The sequence below is a fragment of the Stegodyphus dumicola genome, chromosome 5, assembly GCF_044657685.1.
Source record: "Stegodyphus dumicola isolate Sdum_Otavi_A_Nest chromosome 5, ASM4465768v1".
Lineage (NCBI taxonomy): Eukaryota > Metazoa > Arthropoda > Arachnida > Araneae > Eresidae > Stegodyphus > Stegodyphus dumicola.
Genome location: NC_140772.1, coordinates 42190609 through 42213940, shown reverse-complemented (window position 1 = coordinate 42213940; position 23332 = coordinate 42190609). Strand labels below are relative to the sequence as shown.

At 30.1% G+C, this 23332-nt stretch overlaps 1 protein-coding gene across 4 annotated transcripts in view; it reads right to left on the bottom strand.

Annotated features, from left to right (window-relative positions):
• Positions 1–23332, bottom strand: part of LOC118182476 (testis-expressed protein 10) — a 130899-nt gene that overhangs the window by 76237 nt on the left and 31330 nt on the right. For all 4 annotated transcript variants that reach the window (XM_035351819.2, XM_035351820.2, XM_035351822.2 and 1 more), the window contains 3 exons: positions 22967–23073; positions 7302–7397; positions 1277–1484 (listed from right to left, as the gene is read on the bottom strand). In XM_035351819.2, coding sequence (XP_035207710.1) covers positions 1277–1484; positions 7302–7397; positions 22967–23073 — 411 coding nt within the window. The remainder of the gene's footprint in view (positions 1–1276; positions 1485–7301; positions 7398–22966; positions 23074–23332) is intronic.

The following is a 23332-nucleotide window of genomic DNA, read 5'->3' as shown; positions in this document are numbered from 1 at the left end:
GCACATTTCTTCCCCCTCATGCACTTTTCCCTCTAATTTTTTGCAGCATACGATTTAGAAACTTTTGATTTAAACCAAATTATTATGCAGTAAAGTTTCCTCGATGCCTAACAATATGCAGCAGCATTGCTAGTTCACTTACAAAACAATGCATATGTCTTAAAGAATAGTTATGATATTCTTGCAAGATAAGATTATTTGAATTTCACTTTCAATGGAGATGAATGTCACCACTCCAGGAACTACTGCATGGGACACTTAAAATGTATGCCCAAGTACTGTGCATATATTGCACACAGTGCAGTTTTGTGTAAATAAAAAGAATATTATTGAAATACAAAGAATAATAACATAAGTGTGTCTTTATATGTCCTTTTCAATGAGTTATGTTTATCAATTAAGTAGTCCCTTCAAAAATAGCATACACTGCTCACAGCTTTCAAGTGGTACAATTAGTACGAAAAGAGAGGAAAATATGGGAGTAACTATGGTACTTCAAGAGAAACTTGGTTTGGATTATGGAAACATTCAAAAGCAAAACCCAGATTTCTTTCCGTTCTGTCTTCCAAGTAAAAGCATAAAATAATGAGCATGAAAAATCTTAAGTTTAGAGCTCTGCAGTATGTCAGTATCTGGTGAAAGTGTTCTGAGTGGATCCATAAATGAGTTTTTAAGTCAAATAATGTGGAGAAGGGGTAATAAATGAAGATGATATAACAGAAGTTTTTCATTGTGACGACAATGCCCCAAACATCAATCAAGGGACGACGAAATCTGTAGCATGGCTCTGAATCCATAAAATACCGCTTCCGAAAGGTGGAACTTTGTAACTGAACAAGAAATTATGTCTGTTTATAGAAATAGAGAGAAAGTATTAGCACAAAAAAACGAAGCAACTTAAACAACTTACATTGAAAGAAATGTTTAATAAAATAAACAAATAAATATTAAGCTTTTTTTTTTTTTTTTTTTTTTGTAAATGATACCCCTTTTGCTCTTTATTTCGTAAATTACGGTTTCAAATTTTTAATTGAATAATTTCTGCGGGCCATCTTACAAGATTTAACTTGATGATCTATAATCAGGAAAAACCCTAATCCGGAATCGCCGAAGTCCCGACGAGTCCGGATTACGGACTTTGTACCGTATTATAATTTTGGAGCTATAATGAAAATTAAGTCTTCTTTCCCATCTGCCCAATTATTCAAGACACACAGGACATATCAGATATAAAATTTGAAAAAAAAAAAAAAAAAAAAATATGAACTTTACTTACCAATATTTGTTTTAGAGAGTTGAAGATAGTTATCTGCAATTTTCAGAAGCATAGGAATACAATTTAAACGTGATTCATATTCTAAATTGAACACCTCTTTTAAATATATCAGCATATTTTTCCAGTTTTTCTCTGAAGCATAGCGAGATTCCAACACAAATCCAGTATACAGATAGATAATTGCCAGATTAGTTTTTAGGCATGGAAGCTGAAGGTATAAAACTCCTATTATTTTACAATAATAACACACTTATTTCGAATCAAAATTAAATTACTAAAGCATTTAATAAATGTAAAAAGAAATCTTTAAAATATCAATTCCCAGAGTATGCACTATGACTAAAGCAGTAATTTTATTGTGTGGGGAGGTAAAATTCATGGGAGATATAGTGAAATTTTGATAGCCTGATTGACATTAGTAATTTTACAAAGCTTGTGACCATGGATTTATACTAGAATTTTAAAGCGGAAAATATTAAAGAAAAATAAAGTAGTAAATCAAATAACTAGAAGGTAACAAAGATATTACATTTTTAAAGCTGAAACTTAGATTTTGTCACCACCATACCAAAATCATAAATCTGTAAAACTTGCGTTTGAAAAAAACATATTTAAAGATTTAGCATATGTTTAGTTTCAGAACTTGAATATTATATACCACAGTGTATAACAGCATTCTCTCTGGATTATGCAGTAAAGTTTCCTTGATGCCTAACAATATGCAGCAGCATTGCTAGTTCACTTACAAAACAATGCATATGTCTTAAAGAATAGTTATGATATTCTTGCAAGATAAGATTATTTGAATTTCACTTTCAATGTAGATGAATGTCACCACTCCAGGAACTACTGCATGGGACACTTATATCTTGTCTTCTATGATGATGCAAATTAATAAATCACTACCTTTCTTATGGGTAATAGGTTAAAAAATCCTGTTGCCAATACTAATCTCTTTGTTTTGCATTCCTTGGTAAACTTCCTCAGAACCCACTGAGAACTTCGTGTAACACCAGTTTTTCTGTCACAATGTTGTAAAGCAGCAATCTCAAACTCTCACTCCTCTGAAGGAGTTTTATCATCATTAAAAAAGAATAAGAGTAATGCCCCAGAAAATCTACAAATGGAGCTAATTAATTTACATTCTAATATAAATTTTATTCAGAGTACTTGAAGATAAAGATATGATTAATTACTTGTCATAAATAAAATAAATCTTATTTTTTTATAAATTATAAATCATATTCAGAGTACTTGAAGATAGAGATTTGATTAATTACTTGTCAAAAGAGAAATACCCTTAATTATTAATTTAAGCAATATGAATAATCACTTTGTGTATACATTTATTTACATGCGATGGGTTCCCCCCCCTCATAATTTCTAAAACAGAGATCCAGACTGACGAAGGAATACTACAGTTATTATTAACTTTTACCCAAGGTTCAAAACTTCATCAATACAGAATTACCATAAGGTGTTGTAGTAAGAAATAACAAATAATAATTATTTACATACAGATTTGTATTATTTACATAGATTGTGCAATTTTTCTGCATATGCCACAGAAAAATTTAATACATAAAAGAAAGATAATAGGTTGTTATTATTTATTTCCAATTTTTCTCCATTTGGAAGGCTTTTTTTTTTTTTTTTTTTTTTCCAACAAACTAAAATTATTTAAAATAAATGCCATTTTGAAAATTCAATATTTAGCTATCAGTAGGCTTGAATTACAAAATGTAGCTAATAAGAAATTTTTTGCAGATACCAGCCTTTACATTTCAGAGAGAAAATAAATATAAATTGTAGTTTTTTCCCTTTGCATCATTATCATTACTGTTCATATACTTTTGGTAAATATTTGTAAATAAAATTTAGATATTTAATTAAAGAAATTTATTTTGCTACATAAATGTTTTCATTTTGGCTAAAAAAAATTAAAAAAAAAAAAAAAAAATCAGCCCATCATGTGCCTTCATATTGTGCATTCAGCCCTCATGCAGTCTGAGTTTGAGAACACTGTTGTAGGGAATTGATCAGTTATAGTTGAAAACTCGGTATTCTCTAATTCATATAAAATATTTCTTATTATAATTATTTATCAACAATAGCCATTAGCCATAAAGTGGCCAAACAAGCATTTTACCAGTTTACAAAGTCTCCAATGAACTAGTGACTTTGGGGGGGGGGGCAGATAATCAGAAAGTACTAAAAATTCGCAGGTATACGGAAGTAGTAATTTGCCTGTTTTCATGAATCATGGTGTCTACTGTATGCATGAGATCATGGTGATTGTAAATGGCTGGTCCAATATGTACTTTTTCTGTATGTAGTCTAACACATTTCTCAACCACTTGTGAATTTTGCCATCCCAATACAGCATTCACATATTTAGTGGTGAGTCTTTGCTGGTTTTACATTTCCTACAACCATAACACTAATAACAGACATACTTATTTCATAGGATGTAATTTCCTCCATCTTCTTAAACATGACATGAAATGTGCACACTGCCAACAATATTCAAAATGGTTTTTGTGTGCAAGGGATGCTAGGAGACTCTACAAATAAGCAATATTACAAATGCATGAACTTTAAAAAGGTATTACAACCAAACAATATTCAAAATTGTTTTTGCGGGCAAGGGATGCTAGGAGACTCTACAAATGTGCAATATTACAAATGCATGAACTTTAAAAAGATATTACAACCAATCTCATCTTACAAAACATCATACGTAATGTTGACATAAAAGCAAACTATTGCAATTACTTCATAATCATTTTAATATTTGAAAATTATTATTAACCATTCATCTTAGCTTGTAGTCAAGGTAATTAAGTATCAAGCCTCTGTTATTCAGTTTGAATAACTGAAAAGAAACATAAGGAAAAATTGGTCAATATAAGTGTCCGAGGTTGTGTTTACTGCAATTATTTAAAATACTCAAAACAGTAAAATTTATACTGTCAAACCTGTTGTTCAATTTGAATATTTAAGGAATAAAAGAATACAAAACCTACATTGAATTTGTGTTTTGTACACTAAATGTAGTTATTTATAGTCTACATTTGTATTTTAGTTTTTTTTTTAAATTTAGAATCAAATTTATGAAACATTTTCTCATCAGTATCATGACAAGCAAATTTCTGAGCATGTCAGCTCAATGCACTATGTCTAAAAGAGAAAGTATATTAATGCCTCATTTTCTTCTTCACTCCCATTGTATAAATAATCTTCTGGAAATCTATTTTTAATCGTTTTCTTCAACTGGGCACAGCTTTGATGGCAATACATTTATGGCAGTTTATGCACAGCTGCCAAATTTGAAATTAGAAAAACCGAGGAGACTTTTGTGACATGCTATGCAGTGACGTCAGTAAGAGAGCTCAAAACTGACTTAAATTCATTGTATAATACATAATTCAGGTTACTGAATTATTTCTAATGCGAATCTGATGTAGAAGTCTAAATTTTACATTTTTTCACTAATTTCATTTTATTTTACAATTTCTTGAACTTTTATACTGACAAAATCCTGAGTAGGGCTGAACAGGTTTTACTTATCAAAGTATTTTTAAACATGATGAAAATAAAATGAATAACGAACTACATACAACTGTGTGAATAAACTTAGCAATGTTACATTAACTGGAAGTAAAACAAAATTAAATAGATACAGTAAGTGATTAAACACTAGTTAAAGCTTCAAAAAAGTTCTACAAATGTCTACAGATTAAAACAGTTCATTATAAATTAATAAGAAAAATTATAATGAAAATCATTAGGAAAAGGGTAATATAATTTGCTCATTTTTAATTTTAGTAAGGCATTGCAATGTTGCTGTCAAATATATATATTTTTTAAGAATGTGGTCAATATAGTTTTCTTCACAGCAATTTCTTTTCTTTTTTGGGGGGGGGCACTTAGTGATTAACCTTTTTTCTAGAGATGCATTCGAAAAAGATTACCTAAATTCTATTCTTGTTTACTTTCATTTACCTGAATATCCATTTATATTAAAACATTGCATACTGCAGTTTAAGAAAGAAGTCTTTGATATTTTTTCTTGGTGCACCATTTTAGAGTTGACATCACAATCCATTCCTTATCGATACATTTTTCTTGAAATGTTTCATGAAAGAGAGATCTTCAACTTGGAACTCAAAAAATTCTGTTTGGAGGTTAACTGTGGCACTATTCTTACTTATTCTCAGCTTCATGTAACAGCTGCAGTCTCATGGGCAAAAAGACAAAGCATGTTAGTAACGGCAAAATAAGATGCTAAAAATTCTGGAGAACTGCCAGCTGTGGTTTATGTTTTCTTTGACAGTAATGGGAGGTTTAGATTTCAGTTCTCTCTATGTATAATCACAGTTCCATCCGTGTTTTTGTTGTCAATGCTTTCACTTGATTCTGAATTTAAATAACCTCTTTGGATGAAACAATTAAAACTTTTTTTTGATTGGGGGAAGGAGACTTTACTTGATTTAAGTCAAAAAGGAACATATTTATAGCTTCAACTATGTTTCTCTTTTTTTTTTTTTTGGAGGATATTGCTAGCAATAATAGTCTATTGAGTGATTTGAATCAATCTTGAGCTAATGAATACTTTGAAATTCTTGATTAAGGTCTAAAAGTTCTAGTGTTTTCATACATAATGATGGAAAACGAAATGAGTTTTACATTTTTTAAAAAGTTATTTGGATGCGAATATGTGCATACATTGATCCATGAAAAGCAAAATTTTGCATTTCTAGCATCTCATCATCTTAATCATTTTTTGAGCAGTCTGTAAAGTGGCAGTTTACAATAACCTAAATATTTTTATTTTTTTATACCATAATGGCAGCTTTAAAATTAAAAAAAAAAAATATTGACTTTCATATTAACCTCCTACATAGATTTTAATTAGAAATATTATCTTTTCTGTTCTATCAACATTTGAACACAATAAAATAACGAGAGATTCCATTCCACCGATTGCCTTTAAAAAGAGTCCTTTGCAGACAAGAGGTCAAAGGGCTTCATCAGCACTAGATATCTTTCAGTTAATATTGATCAACAAATTATCTAGAAATTGTTTGATACCGTTCTTAGCAATGACATGAAATTCAGAGGCAAAATTTAAATTTACACAACCATCCAATTCAAAATCATCCTTCACATGCAATGCTATTTTATCTGTTCTCTTACACTAATTTAATGGAATATTTAATACATGATAATGAATTAAAATCTTTATTAAAAGGTACTGAATTTTGGGAAATATTTGTATGTAGGACACACATTTTTTTTTTTTTAAGTGGATTTTCTAGAAGCTGCTGCTCATTCTTCTGTTGTTCTCCCATCAGAAACTGCTTTCACTATTGAAAAGGAAATAACCCAATTTTTTTAGTTCTACTTTTTCCAATTTCATATTCTTTTATTTATTTCCCCCTAATTTTGGTTTCATCTTTTTCTTCTCATTTTCCAAATATTGTAAAGAATGTAAGGACTACAGAAGACTGCAAAAAACAAAAGCAATCAACTGTTGAAATGTCTCACATCAGCAGATCTGTTTGGTTGGCAGGCTCCCTTATTTATTCTACCTCTCAAAGTGATCCCAATCTATCCATCAATGAGATTTCAGTTTTATAATTCTGAAATATCCTCTGTTAGACATGATTTTAGAGAAATAGTTTAATTGTAAAAGAACAGTGATAAATAAAACAGGAATAAAATTATGTACAACTGTAGCTAATCATCATATAAACAAAATATGTTACCTTTAACATTAACATCAATGAACTGAAACACAGATGAAATAATGCATAAATATATAAATTAGAAACGTATAAATAGTGCTTAATTGCATACACATATTTCATTTTACACCTCCGTTAAAAATAAATAAATAAATACTCTATTATTTATAGTATTTATTCAGTTGTACTTCAGTATTCTTTCAATAAATAAAACTCAAACACATTCTAATAATATAAAAGTCAAGTATATATAAATAAGACTGCACATGTATTACCTCAGATTTTTTACTTTTTGTTGATACAGAATATGGAAAACCCTTAATCAATGTATACGAAAATGTACTACTAAATTCACGTTTGAACCAGGAATCCTAAAAGAAACAATGTAAGTTTACATATATTTCTGCACTTAAAAGTTTAAAAATGAAATTAAATAGGCATGACAATAAAAAATGGCAAAGAATTAAAAAATCATCATTTCTTTATTTTTAGAAAGTGTAGGTAATGCCCAGGTACTTCAACAGTAATATTATTACTGCTTATCTCATGTTCCCAGAACTTGCAGCCACATCTTGGTTCCAGGCTATGTAGAAATGCCTCACACTCATAGATATAGAAATACAGACAGATGCACTTGTTAGTTGCAGACCTTCAGGAATTGTGGTCACAACTTTCCCAGCATTAATGCAATTTGATCAAAAACATTCCAGGAGATGGAATTCAAAAATCTCATCTCTCTTTTCCTAACATTAATTGGTACCTTTCGGACAAATGGGATGCCAGTCATAATTGCATATACAATCAAATACCAAAAATCCACCGATCTGAAATTTGCGTTTCCTCTCAAAAAAAAAAAAAAAAAAAAAAATCTGTTTTTAGGTTGCGGAAACCGTAGCATTGATTGTGAAAATATCAAAGAAAAAATACTTACCGAATAATGACATCATAATTACCGAATAATAATGAGTCATAATGGAAATGCCAAATTATTGACATCATGATAAAAGTTTTTTACCCTCTAATCTGCATCATGGTAAAAAAGCAGACGATTCACTCAACTCTTCTTTCAAGTTCACGATTCACGTTGTTGTATTTTCTGAGCTTTGTTATTTCACAAGATTATTTAGTGCTGCCTTTTTTTTTTTAATCTGGATATATTGTGGATATTAAGAAGAATTAAGAATATTTTAAATTTCAGCCGTTTTTAATACAATGACAGATAAGAAACACACTCATGATTTTACTACTTACAACATTGAAAAACATTGCATTTACGGTAATGCAAAAAGTGCAAATTCTGCAAAAGATGGAGGCAGGTGCTACTCCTCGGTTTAGAGCAGAATCGTATGGAACTGCGACACGATTGTGTATGATATACGGAAAAATAAAGAAAAGCTGTTGAAATTTTACAGCAACAGTGATTCTAACACTGGAAATCTTTGCATGACGCGGAATTGGCAAACCTCGATGCTGTGTACATATAACACAATGAATAATATAATCAATTTACACATGTAATAATAATTTAATGCATATAAGTTATTGCAATAATGCATATAAAAATTTAATGTATCTAATATGCCTTATTTATTTTGCACTTTTAGTCTAAATATTATGATTTATCCTTTCTGTCCTGAAATCCGCACAACCTCTGGTCCCAAGCTTTGCATATTTCTGGACTTCTACTGTACTTTTAAATACGAAAATATTAATAATTAAAGTACATACTATCGTGTGATAAACTTTATAATATGTCACATACAAGTAATCTCTAGATGAATATGTGAGTTTATATCATTAACACATTGTGTGTTCGGCAAAATCATGTTCTGCACAGTTCACTTTCTAAGGAAAAAAACAGGTAATGATCATATTAAGAATGTATGCATAATTTATATGAACCTAAATATTATTGTAACTAAAGGGACAAAATGAAACAAATGTCAGTTGAAAGGATTTTTATTACTGTTTAATAATTATAAAATTATTTTTTAAAAAAGTGATTTTTTTGCTTGGGACAATGACTGATGCAACTCTCTAAAAGTTTTGAAATATGGAATCCACAGTTTTTCAATGCCCATCATAAAATGTCTTCTTTTTTTATTTGGGTCAATGTCCATTACAAAACAAAGCAGTTCGATTGCCTTTTTAAGCAATTCTTTAACCTCTTGTACATTAAAGGCTCTTTAATCTTCATTATTGCTGCTTTCACAGTCAGTTAGAGAAATAAGATCATCCAATTCTTCATCTGTCATTTCATGATAGTCATTCTTGATTAATTCTTTGATTTATCCCTCTTTCACTCTTGAAAATACTTTGCAGTCTATTAATTTTGCAATACAGTCAAAAGTCTTTAATCCGGACCTCAAAGCTACAAACTTTCTGTGCATGCGTAAACGCATAATGTGTTTACACATGCGCATAATACGTTTACGCATGCACGTTTAATGTATAATGGACGGTATAAGCTAAGCTAAAATTATCTAATTATCTATTTTAGTTAATGTTGCAGATTGCGTTGTTCCTTAACCTTTGAACTGGATCCGACTTATTATTTTTTGCAGACTGTTACAGCAATTTTATAAAAGTAAGCTTGAACTTTCGACTATGTCAAAAAGAATTTCCGTTTCTGAAGCTGCCAAAGGATCTACAAAGTGAAAGCATGTTTCAATGTCCATCAAACAAAAAATGGAATTGCAGGAAAAAATGGATAAAGGCATATCCTTTGTTCCTCTAACCGTTTCGAAATCCGTTTATCAATTTCAGGCTGCTCTGTGGGGGGGGGGGGAGACGTTGCGGCGCGCAATGAACTGGAAGTTGATCTGTCAGCATTATCCTTATCTTCAGGGCAGATGTTTTTTTATTCGGCTTATAATTCCTTACTAAATGTAGTATTTCATCTCGATGTACTCCGTCTTTGATATGATTTAAATCGAATTCCTCATCATTATAAATATCACGAATACACATCAAATAGTTTTCTAGTTGCAATTTTCTAATTTCGACTATGTGTAATGTATGCTTTACGCATGTGCACGTTGAAAGAAATGTTTTAATAAAGTAAACAAATAAATATAAACCTTTTTTTTTTTCATAAATTTTGATACCCTTTAGATCATAATTGCTCTTTATTTCATAAATTTTGATACCCTTTAGATCATAATTGCTCTTTATTTCATAAATTTTGATACCCTTTAGATCATAATTGCTCTTTATTTCATAAATTACGGTTTCATATTTTTAATTTTACAATTTCTGCATGCCATCTTACCAGATTTAAACTGATGATCTATAATCCGAAATCGACGAAGTCCAGATTAAAGACTTTTGACTGTATGTATGATTTCCTTGACTTCATTTTCAATTGATTAAAATCCTTTCAAACTGTTGACGACTTCTGGCCAGAGCTGATATCAACAAATATTCATTACTGATGAATTCACTTATTCCCATGCAGTCTTATGTTGAATTACTTGCTTCCAAAATGCTTTTAGTAAGTTGTGTTTTCCTTCATTTAGTGCTTATTTCCAGAGATGTAACCAGATGCCAGACATAATAGGCTTTGTTTTTATGATTCCTTGATTCATTGGCTGAAGCGACGTTGACTGCAGCGTGCATTTCACATGGTTTGCCTTTAGTGCCAACATGAATTTTTTATTATACAATATATATTATGTTGAAATTTTACCTACAGAAGATAAGGTGAGTTATGTAATTGTGTTTAATGCATTTTTCATGGTAGAGGGGTCACCTACGACCCCTGAGGCACTGTAGGCCATTTTTGTGATTTCTTATCTAAATTTTTGTGATTTAGAATTCTTCAAAGCATTACAATAACAACTGTATTATTTAAAAATTTATCAGTACTGATATTTGCTCTAATTATGTATTTTTACTATTGGTCACATCACACCTAGTAGCCAAGTCGAGTGCCAGCCACTGTTGACTCCTATGGCAGTCAAAGTGTTAAGGAAATGGTGTTTGGTGGAAAACAATAAAACCTCTGCATTTGGATGCAATGTAGTGAGGATTTCAGCACTGTGTCCAGGAGCATTATCGAGAATTAGGAGAATTCTAAGGCTCATGTTTTGCTGTTTTAAATAATGTTTGACTTCTTTAATGAATGAATTTTTAAACCAGTCATTAAAAAAGGCTTTTGCTACCCAAGCTTTTCTATTCTACTTCCACACAACTGGCAGTTCCTCAGAATTGTTTCTCTGCAATTCATGAAACATTTTAAATCAATAAATGAGCAAACAACCAGATGAATTTCCCCAAACAAGCAAAGCAAGTCTTAAAAAAAATGAAGCCACATTAATCCTAATTCACTTAAAGAAAAGTTAAAAGCTTAAAAGCTGAAGCAACCTGTGCAGACTTTTTGATGTGGACTAGAAAGACTTTGTAACTATTCATTATAAAATCTTTCCAGTCTTAGTAACCAATGGTTTGTTAATCCATTCGTTATTAAAATAGGCCCATCTCATCCACATTGAAACCTTGTTGTGTAATGTAATCCTTATCTTCAATTAATTATAAAAATTGAGGTCAGAATTTCTCTGCCGCTTCTTCCCCAGCAGAGCCAACTTTACCCTAAAGCTTTACATTGCGGAAATTAAAACAAGGCTTAAAATTTTCAAGGCAACTTTTGACTGCTTGCTCCGAAGACTGGCCAACTTTACATAAAACGAAAGAAGACAAATCTAAAACTTTCCTTTGAACAGCAGCACCATCTGCATAAACCATTTTTTTATTACTTGATTCTCAATCCAAGTTATTAACATTTACCTATTTTTTTTAATTGAGGAATTCTTGAAACTAGAGCAAACTTTGCCGAAGTATCACCTGAAGCTTTGACACTAGATCAAATCTTTTCTTCATTCCTCTGTACTGTTTTTATGCTTGATTTTTTTTTGCAGATCATTCATTTCTTTGCGAGCATGTTTCTTTCCTACAATGTAAAATTTTTCAAAATTTCAACTGGCCCAATATAATGCTAAAACTTTACATTTTTCTGCTTGTTTAACATCTTCACTCTTCATTTTAGACATCATATTGAGTTTAAAGACATACAAATGCAAAAGAAGAGAATAAACACTTATGACATGGATGTGTGATTACAGTTCTGATAATGCGAATAAAATGATAGCAATTTGGCCTGAATCATTCAGCTCCAAAAAGGGTTGCATATGCATGAATAGGTGTTCTTTTATAAAGAGCAACGTCAAAATTCAAATAAGATTATGCTCTTCTCAACAACTGAGTTTTAAGACACTACCTATAAAAATAGATGAAATAAAGACACAAACGGAATAGTCACTTTTGAGCTGACTTATGGATCAGTGACACCATATGCTGAAAGATATCTCGTAGGAAAAATAAACTTTGTTGTAGGTCTTGAGTTTGCAAAGAGTATGCTATTACTACAATTGATGCTGTGTAGTGTACCATGTATAATAGAAATTCTCATGTTGCACAAATTAAATGGACACAATCAGGAAAAATCGAATACGCAAAATTCATTCCACAAGGTTTAACTGTATTAATGTAAAACAAAGGATTTACTGTATTGATGTAAAACAAAATTAAATGAAAATATCACATGATTTAACATTTGTTAAATTTTCATATAAAGTTCTACCAATGTCTACAATAATTTAAGAAAATTTCAATCAAATAAAATTCAATATGAAAAATTATATTAAGAATCAGTAGAGGTGGGAGGATGAAATTCCACAATGTAAGTTCCATTAATATTGCTTAAGGCTGAGAAATTATCAGTTATCCATCATAAGGCTGAGAAACATTTTCCTTAGTAAAGACTAAAAATGACCAGAAGAATGGGAGTTGCGACAAAAAAACTGGTAGGGGTGGCAGCTATGCTATATTATTACAGTTGCCATCTATTAAGATTTCATGCCAAAAGGCATGCCATTAATTGGGACCACTGAACCACTATCATCAGGGAAATCTTCTGAATAACTGATTTTTAATGCCTTTCATATTGTAAAGAAGCAAATGTCCATGCCTTGCAGGGATTTGAGCTCACAGCCTTCAGTTACTGGAGTAGTCTTTATCGGCAATGACAATGATCAGGAGATATACTACACAAAAAAAGGGGAGACAGTTCTATATCTCCCGTTCTAACTGGGCCGTTTGACGAAATTCAACTTGCACATTTCATATCTAGAAAGTGCGACTTAGGATATGTATTAAATTTATATATAGCATTGTTCTAATATAGGTATTTTGGCACAAAAGCAGACTTTTTCTGAAATGACATGCCAATTTTTTTCCATATCTCAATTCTACGACTCAAATTATGCCAAATTGCCAAGTTTTGTAAAAAATAGCACAAGTAGTTTTTAAAAAATTAGCCCTCAAAATTTTAGCTCCTCAATGTTAATTGAATTTGGTACATATTTATTAATCTCTCTTTCTTGTTAAACTTATTTGATTCTTCCTTTCACATTTCGAAATTTACAGGGTTCATAACCACATTTTAGTTAAAAAAATAAGCACTTTTCAGGCACATTTTCAGAAAAAAAAAAAAAAAAAAAAAAAAAAAAAACACCTGACTAATTACATTATACACAACTGCATAACCTTAAAAGAAAAATTAGATTTGTAATTTAAAATATCAGAAATTCAGTATTTATTAAGAGAGAATGAGCATTACTCAACCATGGAAAACAATTACATTTTTTTTTTTTTTTTAAATTTTAAATAACAGTTCAATTTACAGAACTAGTTTACAATGAGAGAAAAAAATAGCCCAATGAAACTGAAAAATAGTCTGCTTAGCAAGCACAGTAAAACTCTTTTATCTCTCCGAAATATCGCAAACGTTATTGTGCAATACGTGGGCCTTAATTCTTCCACATGTGATATTACGCAATCAGAATCAATAGCTGCCGGTATTTAGAGAATAAATAACTAAACAAAGGAAAACGCCCCTTTGCTTCCTCTGGTTTTCATCGTCATACGCCCATGTGGTATATTTATCATTGAGCAGGACACATGGCCTGCCGTACTCATATTGATTAATAAAGAGATTTACCAATCTGGGATGTTTTTCATTCTAATTTTGAACAGACTGCATTAAGTTTCCGGAATAGAATCATTATTCGCTTGGATTGGTAGACCGCAGAACTTTTAGTCCCATTCAATCCAGGTTGAGAAGTGACCCCCCCCCAAAAAAAAAGTACATTGCTTGCTTTGCTGCAAACTGTAACGGTTTCAATATTCGAGATTTTGCGGAGAAAGGGGAGAACCCCCAACTTCCATACTGTATAATGCATTGGCAAAAAAAATAAATAAATAAATAAAAAATCTTAAATTTTTCAGATTTTAAATTACGTCCAAAGGGGCGTTTTTTTAACGTTTTGAGTGTTACCTTTATTTATTAAATATCATGTTCTTTGCACTTAAACCATAAAATTCAGTTCAAGAGCAATATTGCAAAATAATGTTAAATTAAGCATATCTTTAGAATTTCTGATATACACAGTCTCGCGAGCTGGAGATAAAAGTATTTTTTTTCTATATAACGTTGCCATTTCTCGCTTTTAAAGCATTGAGTTTGTAAATCAAAAATTCGTTAAAGTTTTACAAAATATAAAATCTATAATAAAACAAATTCCAAATTTGGGATTTCAGATGCCCATATTCGCAGTAGGATTTCGTCATTCAAAATTCGATGGCTCTATGTACCATTGTTTTATCACAATGCGAGGAATAGACAATCATTTATGCAGATTTTTCATTATTTAATTTCTTCAAATATAATGCAGGACTCTAACATTTTGTGGCAACAGTTTGAAAAGTGAACCGACGTTTATGAGTCCGACGCAAAATGCCAAAACGAAAGCAATAGTCCTTCGGGACTGAAATCCCTTTGGACTAAAAAAAACAATTATTTTGACTATTCGATTACTTTCACTTTATTTATGCCATTATGAATATTATTCCTTAGAAAACTAATCTGTGTTAAAACACACTTACCCATTCTTGAAGTTTATCTATATTCAGCAGTTACTGCAAATATATTATTATAAATATCCAAACATATGCTCATAATATAAGCATACCGATCTTAATAACCGCGAATATGAACTGACCACGCAGAACGAGAATGTAAATTATTAAAATCTTGATAGAAATTCAAACGTGTGTAGTATTGGGTGGGAGCAAAAGAATACAGAATGTATTGGAATTTTCTACTGCTTTTGAATTCTTTGACCAATAGAACGATGTGCACCTGTCGGTACTCGCATGCACCAAAGGTTATGTTAATGCAGAGAAAGGGTCGAAAAGCTATTTCTGGGAGTATGATTCACCATCTGACGTTCCATATAAGGAGGAAAAGTTGTTTATTTACTTTCAGCTTTGGTACCGGGGGGGAAAATGTGTGTTCATTAAAAAAAAGGCATTAAAAGCAAAAAATAAGCACTAAAAAAAAAAAAAAATAAGTGCTTTAGAGAAAAAGTAAGCACCTATAAGGGCTTTTATATTTTATTTTCAAATATAAGGACCGCTACAAACCCTGATTTAGGTTTATTCCAAATAAAATTCGCCAATTTCTTTATGATCTATTTAAAAAAGTACTTTTATATATTTTTTTGAAAAAAGTTTGGATTACAAGCTATAAAATTTTTACCATCATCTTAAAGTAGATGTATTTATTTCTAAGCATACCTGCAAAAAATTACTGTTTTATATTTAAAATTTCCGAAGATATAGATGAATTTATATTTTGGGGCATTTTGAAATTTGGCGTATTTGTTGAAAGTGATAATAACATCAAATGTGGTTTAGGCACTCTGTTGAAATTATTTGAAAGTAGGTATGATGTGACTTTTTTTTTGCTCATGCACAATGTAAAAAAGGAAAAGGAAACTAGGTTACCATATATTAAGAAGTTCGGGAAGTGAATTACTTTTGGTGCAAACTGAAAAAATATACCAAGATGAATTTTTGAATTCCTCCGTAAATTTCTCACGAAATTTTAAACAATTTAATATTTAGGCATTATTTGAATGATAGACTCGAAATTTGGAAAAATTTGGCATGTTGTTCAGAAAAGTTCAATTTTGTGTCAAAATATCTATATTAGAACAATGGTATATATAAATCTAACATATATCCTAAATCACACTTTCAAAACATGAAAAACACAATTTGAATTTTGTCAATTGGCGTAGTAGAATCGGAGATATAGAACTGTTCCCCCCTTTTTTTGTGCATTGAAATTTTAACGTTTTGTTAAAGTAAAAAATAACAACAAATTAAAAAAATTCTTGATTTAATAGGAATAGGCAATTTGATGTTGTTACTTTGTTTCTTTAACACAACTGCATGTTCACGACGTAAAATACATGCCAAGCACAAAATGTTAAACTGCATGGTGAATTCCATCTTTACTGCTTATTTTGTTATGCACAAGTTATTTCAGTATTTTAGCCTTTATAAATCCTTTATTAAGAATTGTAAATAATTTCAAATAAATATCTTCAATGATAGCTTTACCACTTACCTCCCATTAACCTCAAAAAATTCAATAGTAAGTTTTCATTAGGGTCCCTACAACACATTTTTGCTATTTTTAAAATATCTGTCTGTATGTATGTGTGTCACAATTTATTTCATCTAGGTTAACTTCCAAAAATGTTAGCTTCCAAAAATGTCTTATTTTCTATATTTAAGCTTTCTGTGTTGAGATAAAGAGTAGATTAGATTTTAAGTAAAATTGGACAATCATAAGTGATACTTTTACTTGAAGCCCATAACAGTTTTTAATGAAAAACTATATTAGAATATAATCCAAAACTTCTCAATTTTAGTATATAAGACTTTTATATCAATGGAAACAACATCTTAAATTTAGGATACAATTGATAAACTGAAAGTGCTACTTTACCTGAAACTCTGGACAGATTTTTGTGAAAATATATATTATATCACTTAAAATTTCTCAAACTTAGTCCAAAATTTCTCAAATTTTCTCAAAAGTCATATATGATGGAAAATAACATATTAGATTTTGACTATACATGATAAACCAAAAGTGAAACTTCACTTAAAACAGATTTTTGTGAGAAATATAAAATCATTATAAATGGAGTTTTGCAGACAGGTTCATCAAATTGCGCCACCCAGTGATTGGTTTCGCTACAGTCAGACTTTGACTGAACGTAAAAAATCACATTAAAAAAATAAACCTCATTTTAAGTGTGGTTTCAAGTTTAAAAAATTACAGTCTGTAGTGGCTTTAGAGCGAATAATTATTCTTTTGATAAAGCATTAAAGAACATGAGAAAGTAAAATATAAAACGAAAATTAAAAAACGAAAAGAAAATAGAAAAGATTTAGATTTTAATGTCTCCCAGAATAGCATTTTTAACATTTAATATGATCTTCCTGACCTTGCAGTTTATCAGTTTGCTGTTAAACTCACTAATATACTTCATTGCTCATTATTTCATCTTCCCTTTTTTTTTTTTTTTTTTTAATCCATAGAATTGGAATAGTTTTTTAAATTAGATTACCAAATTTTTTTACATGCCATTTTAGCTTTATTTATTAAACTCCACTTTCTTCACATTTACATCATAATATTGCCATTATTTTTTATATTTGCTAAATTATCTCCTTAAAAATAATACGTAGTGGACAACAATTGGTGGTAGTATTCTTTTATTTGAAAAGAAGAAAGAATAAAATTATTATTAAAAAAGTATGATAAAAATTCATTAGCGACAGATTTGCAATTAAATTATACATGGTCCATGCATGCACATGCCGCGTGGATATGAGCTTATCTTTAACCGTATTTTGTAGCATGTTTATATAATATCATCTTGTCAGAATAAGGGTTTGGTTTATTCTGATTAAAGCAAAGTGTACAAGTCAGAAAACACAGTTTGGGCCAGATTTAAACCACATGTCATACTAAAGTAAAAGTTTTCTCAATAGAAAAAATACAACATTTAAAGAACACAAGAAAAATTTATGTCATTACGGATTTACAAGTGAACTTCAAAAATATTTTTAAATGTTTTGACCAAATTATAAAAACAAAAACCCAACATACAAAATAGACAAGAAAGAACACAATACACAAAAGTAAAAATACAATATTTCATAAAAATAAGCAGAAAGTTTTCTAACAATTATTTAATATTTCACATATTTGCTGCTATTATTTAGACATTTATCCTAGGAGATGCCAAATGTACAACAAAATTCTTGTAAAGTCTTTAGGTTGTTTCTGGAATTATTTCTCAACTCTCACATCATTGTACAATTTGAATAATTTTCCCAAATTTATCCTAATAATTTTGTTTACCAAAAAAATTTTGTTTTCCAAAATTATCTTAATAATTTTTAAAAATCTTAATAATTTCAAAATTATCTTGAATAAAATTATCTTAATAATTACCTTAATAATCTCCAAATTATCTAACAACAATTTTTTTTATTGTTACATTTTTTCATATGTTTTCTTTATTGCTACTTCTCAATCTTGCTGAATGAGTTCATTCACTTTTGCAACAACAGAATCTGTGATGTGCTTTAGTGCACTGCACCTTTCGTTATCTGCCAAGATACCATCTGCTTTAAAGCACTTGCTCTACTCCTTTATTATTATAACATATGTTTTCTATTTTTTTTTTTCTTTTTTTTTTTTCTCCATGCACTTTAAAGCCCTATATTACTTCCTAACACTTTTTCCTTCCTCCCCCCCAAAAAAAAAAAGAAAGAAAGAAAAAGTGCACCAGTTCTCATTATTATTTAAATGCTTCCATGTATTATCTTTGAACTGGCCTAAAGTGTAACTAAAGGTCTCTGGATTGTTGCTGCTTCTTAGACATGTTGGCAGAAATGCCTGAAATACATTTTACTGTTTCGGTTTGCCTTCGGTTAATTTTTCATGTTTTGATTGCCCCTTATAGATATGCAAACATAAATTAAAATCACATCATGCTCATCTGTTCATACAATTATTTATTTAGCACAAATTTAATGTGCATATGCATAACTCTAAACCATAGTTTCAGAAATATTTCTGAAATTTTCAGTTGGTATTTTACTTTTAAAATTAAGTTTCACATTACAGAAAAATTGTATATTTTCAAAATAATTCACTTTAAGTTTGAAGACATTCTATTAATATATATACAACTTCCAATGCCTTTCCAGTTGAAGATGGTATCTGAAATAGGTTACTTATTTGTTCAACAGATGTCAGTATTTGCCAAGCTCCTTTTATAATTCTATCTTGTCACTATGCATGCGCTGTCTGTGTGAATCAAAAGTATGTTTTCAGGGGAAGCTAAAATGCACAAACCTGCATGCAAATGCAATCTGTAAATAAGTAAATTTTTGTAAAATGGTATTCTTTATTCTCTAATATGATACACAGAGTATGTATGTGCAAGGATCTAAAATCTGATTTCAAATATATCATGGTAGTGATTACCACAGATGGTTTTGAATTCTCTGTGATCTCAAAATGCTTTAATTCTCTATGAAGTTTCTTCATTTTTGTTGCTTAATCAGTCTTCCAAGTCTGAACAATGTTTATATAATTAACCAAAGTTGCAAGAAAATTAATCATTGGAATTAAACAAAGAGGTAAGAAATACATGGATGATGGCTCTACTAATATTCAATAATTCTGTATCAGGACTACTAAGCTAAGAGCATTATTTTACCAGGATATCTCACTAAATAAAACGCTACAATTTTACTGCTAGTAATTTTACAGAAACATTATAATTTTACTTCTAGGCACAGTATTCTGGAAACACCTTATTTAAATTCATGTATGTGCATTACATTACTTATGTAACAAAATTTAAATGAATCATACTGCTTATAAAATCGAATATATAAACTTGAAAAAATCAATTTTGAATTGCCTAAGAATGAAATAGAGCATTATTAAGCTAGAATTACAAAAAAATATGGTTGATCTTTACATTATGGTAACTTTACGTTTTTTTGGCGAAAATTTGGCGACCAACTCTCCTACAGCAACCCTCTATTTTTTTTTCCCGCCGCCATTTGTCTTCATGAAGTAAAGACATGTTTCTTTTCTTTTTATCTACTGAACACTTCTTCCAACAATCTACTAGCCGAATTACACTTATGCTAGAAATTTTATCTAACAAAACTGCTTAATCATGACAAATATTCATTGCAAAATTGGGAAAAAGTGCACAATACCATACTCCTTACGCGTTTTTCAAAATAACACATACACATAAACCATGTACACGCCGACTTATTTTTACTTAAAAAAACATTCCAGAATTGCACAAAAATGGCATTGCTCACACTCTTCACTATATCCATGTACACTGCTTTTTTCTCATAAATTAGAAAAATTTCACGAAAATACATGACAATTTTCTCAATCTTTAAACCCGGTAAAAAGAACATATATGAAATTACCTGATCGCGAAAAAGTATTTACCCTTTCCAAATATGAACATTTCCACATATAAAATAAATAAAATATCCCAAAACCTCTAAATCATCTATTACATTATACACGTCACCAACGAATTCATACCGCAAGCATTACAAATACTTAGTATCAAAAATTTAAATTATTTCCATGCACGTTTACTTCAACTTAAACGTGTACCAAATTCCTACAAACATAAAATTCACAAAATAACTATCATTTAATTAAAATATCACTAAACCATGTACACGTCCACTTATTTTTACTTAAAAAAACATCCCAGAATTGCACAAAAATGGCATTGCGCACACTCTTCACTATATCCATGTACACTGCTTTTTTCTCATAAATTAGAAAAATTTCACGAAAATACATGACAATTTTCTCAATCTTTAAATCCGGTAAAAAGAACATATATGAAATTACCTGATCGCGAAAAAGTATTTACCCTTTCCAAATATGAACATTTCCACATATAAAATAAATAAAATATCCAAAAACTTTTACCTCTAAATCATCTATTACATTATACACATCACCAACGAATTCATACCGCAACCATTACAAATACTTAGTGTCAGATATTTAAATTATTTCCATGCACGTTTACTTCAACTAAAACGTATACCAAATTCCTACAAACATAAAATTCGCAAAATAACTATCATTTAATTAAAATATAATTAAATTCAAAAACACTACTTAAAATATAAATGAGCACATACATTAAATTAATACATACATAAATACCCATTTCGAATTCACTTTAGTTACGGCCATGGGATCCAAAAATTCACGAACACTGTTTCACACAACACAGAATAAAGCCAAATACAAAACTTCCAGATTTTTTCCCGATTTCCCCCCTTTTCCGATTAAAGAACCGTAATTCGTCCATTAATATCACATGACATATCCCATGATCTCTCATTTCCCTCACACAAAATAATGCGTAATCGGAACTGAGTACTGCTCACATTATTACCAAAGTCCCAGGTAGTAACCTTTATCGCCTCCAAAATGTCGCCAAACTACCAGTTACCATATTGTAAAGATCAACCAAAAATATGAAAAAATTTGAGTTAAATCAGAAGCAAGGTACTGAAATACCCCAATGGAAGAAAAAAAAATTCCTCGCTTTTCCATTGTTTTTGATTACATGATTTTACATCATATGCTATCTGACTGGATCATGTAAATATCTACTTCATTATTTACATTATATTAGGCAAAACATAAGGTGTTCTGAGTTTTCAGATACAGCAATTTAAAGTTCAGTTGAAACTTGGATCACAAATTCCTCTTATCACAAACAAATTATCTGAACAAAAAAATATCTTGGGTAGCAAACAGCATGTCATGTTATGGGGCCAAGTTGGTAACAAATGATTTTTTCAAACATAAACTGAAGTCACATTTGAATCAGAGTTTAAATGCAAAGACTTTTTGAAGTATTTTAATAATCTCTACTGGTTTGACTCTCATTGAGAAATAAAGCAAGTATCTTATAGTATCATGAACATGGTTTGAGAAAAATTTGGGCCAAACTGCATAGTGTGCAGATTTTCAAGATTTTGATGTGGAGGATTTTTTTTCTGTTAACTATGAACTATGGTAACAGAAAAAACAAAATCAACAGCTCACAGCAGCAATAGGTGCAGCAAAACCAGCAGCTTAGAAGTTAATGATGAAGATGGAAATGAGTTACTAGAGGGCCATTAAAAGGGCACTGACATAGATGATTTTTTCTGTTAGCTATGATAACAGAAAAGACAAAACCAACAGCTTGCAGCAGCAAAACCAGCAGTTTGGAAATTAAAAATAAAAATGGAAATGAGTTTATCAACAAGAATTTAGAAGGCCATAAAATTGAGCTCGGCAACAAATGATTGGAATTGCTTCAAAAGCAGCAATAAAAACCAGTTGCATATAAATATTTTCAGAAGAAGTCCAGTGAGCACTCAGCAGAGTAAAGTGGTGCTAAATGGCAAAGAAAAGGTAAAAGAAAATGCAACAAAAAAACAGTTATCTGATTTTTTTTTTTATGGAAGCCAGTCCTTATTTAATCCCTCCAATTTCTCTTCCTCATCACTTCACTGTTCATTCTCCTTTATACTGCATCGTAAAACGAAACCTTCTTTTAATCTGTTTAATACCATGTTTATTTTTTGCTTTAGATTTACTGATGTCAATTAGTTTTGAGATATGAACTTGAGCATAAACTACTGTAGTAAAATTCAAATAAGCAATCATCTATGAGCCAAAAATGAAATTATCAATTTTACATTAATTCCTATGGGCAAAATAGCTACAGTTTATGAATATTTTGGATGATGCAAGATAATTCTTTAGGAACAAATTACACATGTGGGCCAAGGTTTCATTGCATTGAAATATTCTAATACAATGTTCACATAAATTGTGTATGTGTGTAGAGGAATTAATAAGACATAAATTCTAAAGCATTACCAATTCATTGTCTGCATCTGCAATTATTTTAATCCATTCTCCGAGAATAGCAAAAATCTGAAGTATAATTTGCACACTCTCAGCTGCTTTCACAGATAAAACATAACCTATAAAGGAGGGGGGAAAAAGAAAATCACAAGAGAAATAAAAGGCTTTAAGAATGCAATAAAATTTATTATAAAACATGTAAAACTAATATAAAAACAATAATAATAAAACAACTTAAAATCGAGGGAAACACATTCAGATTTAAATATGCAGACTTAGACATAATAACTGCTAATTATGCATTTTGCCATCAACCCTTTTTGACACATAAAAACTATTGCCAAACAGAGCAATTTACCTCCAAATAATAGTTAAGCA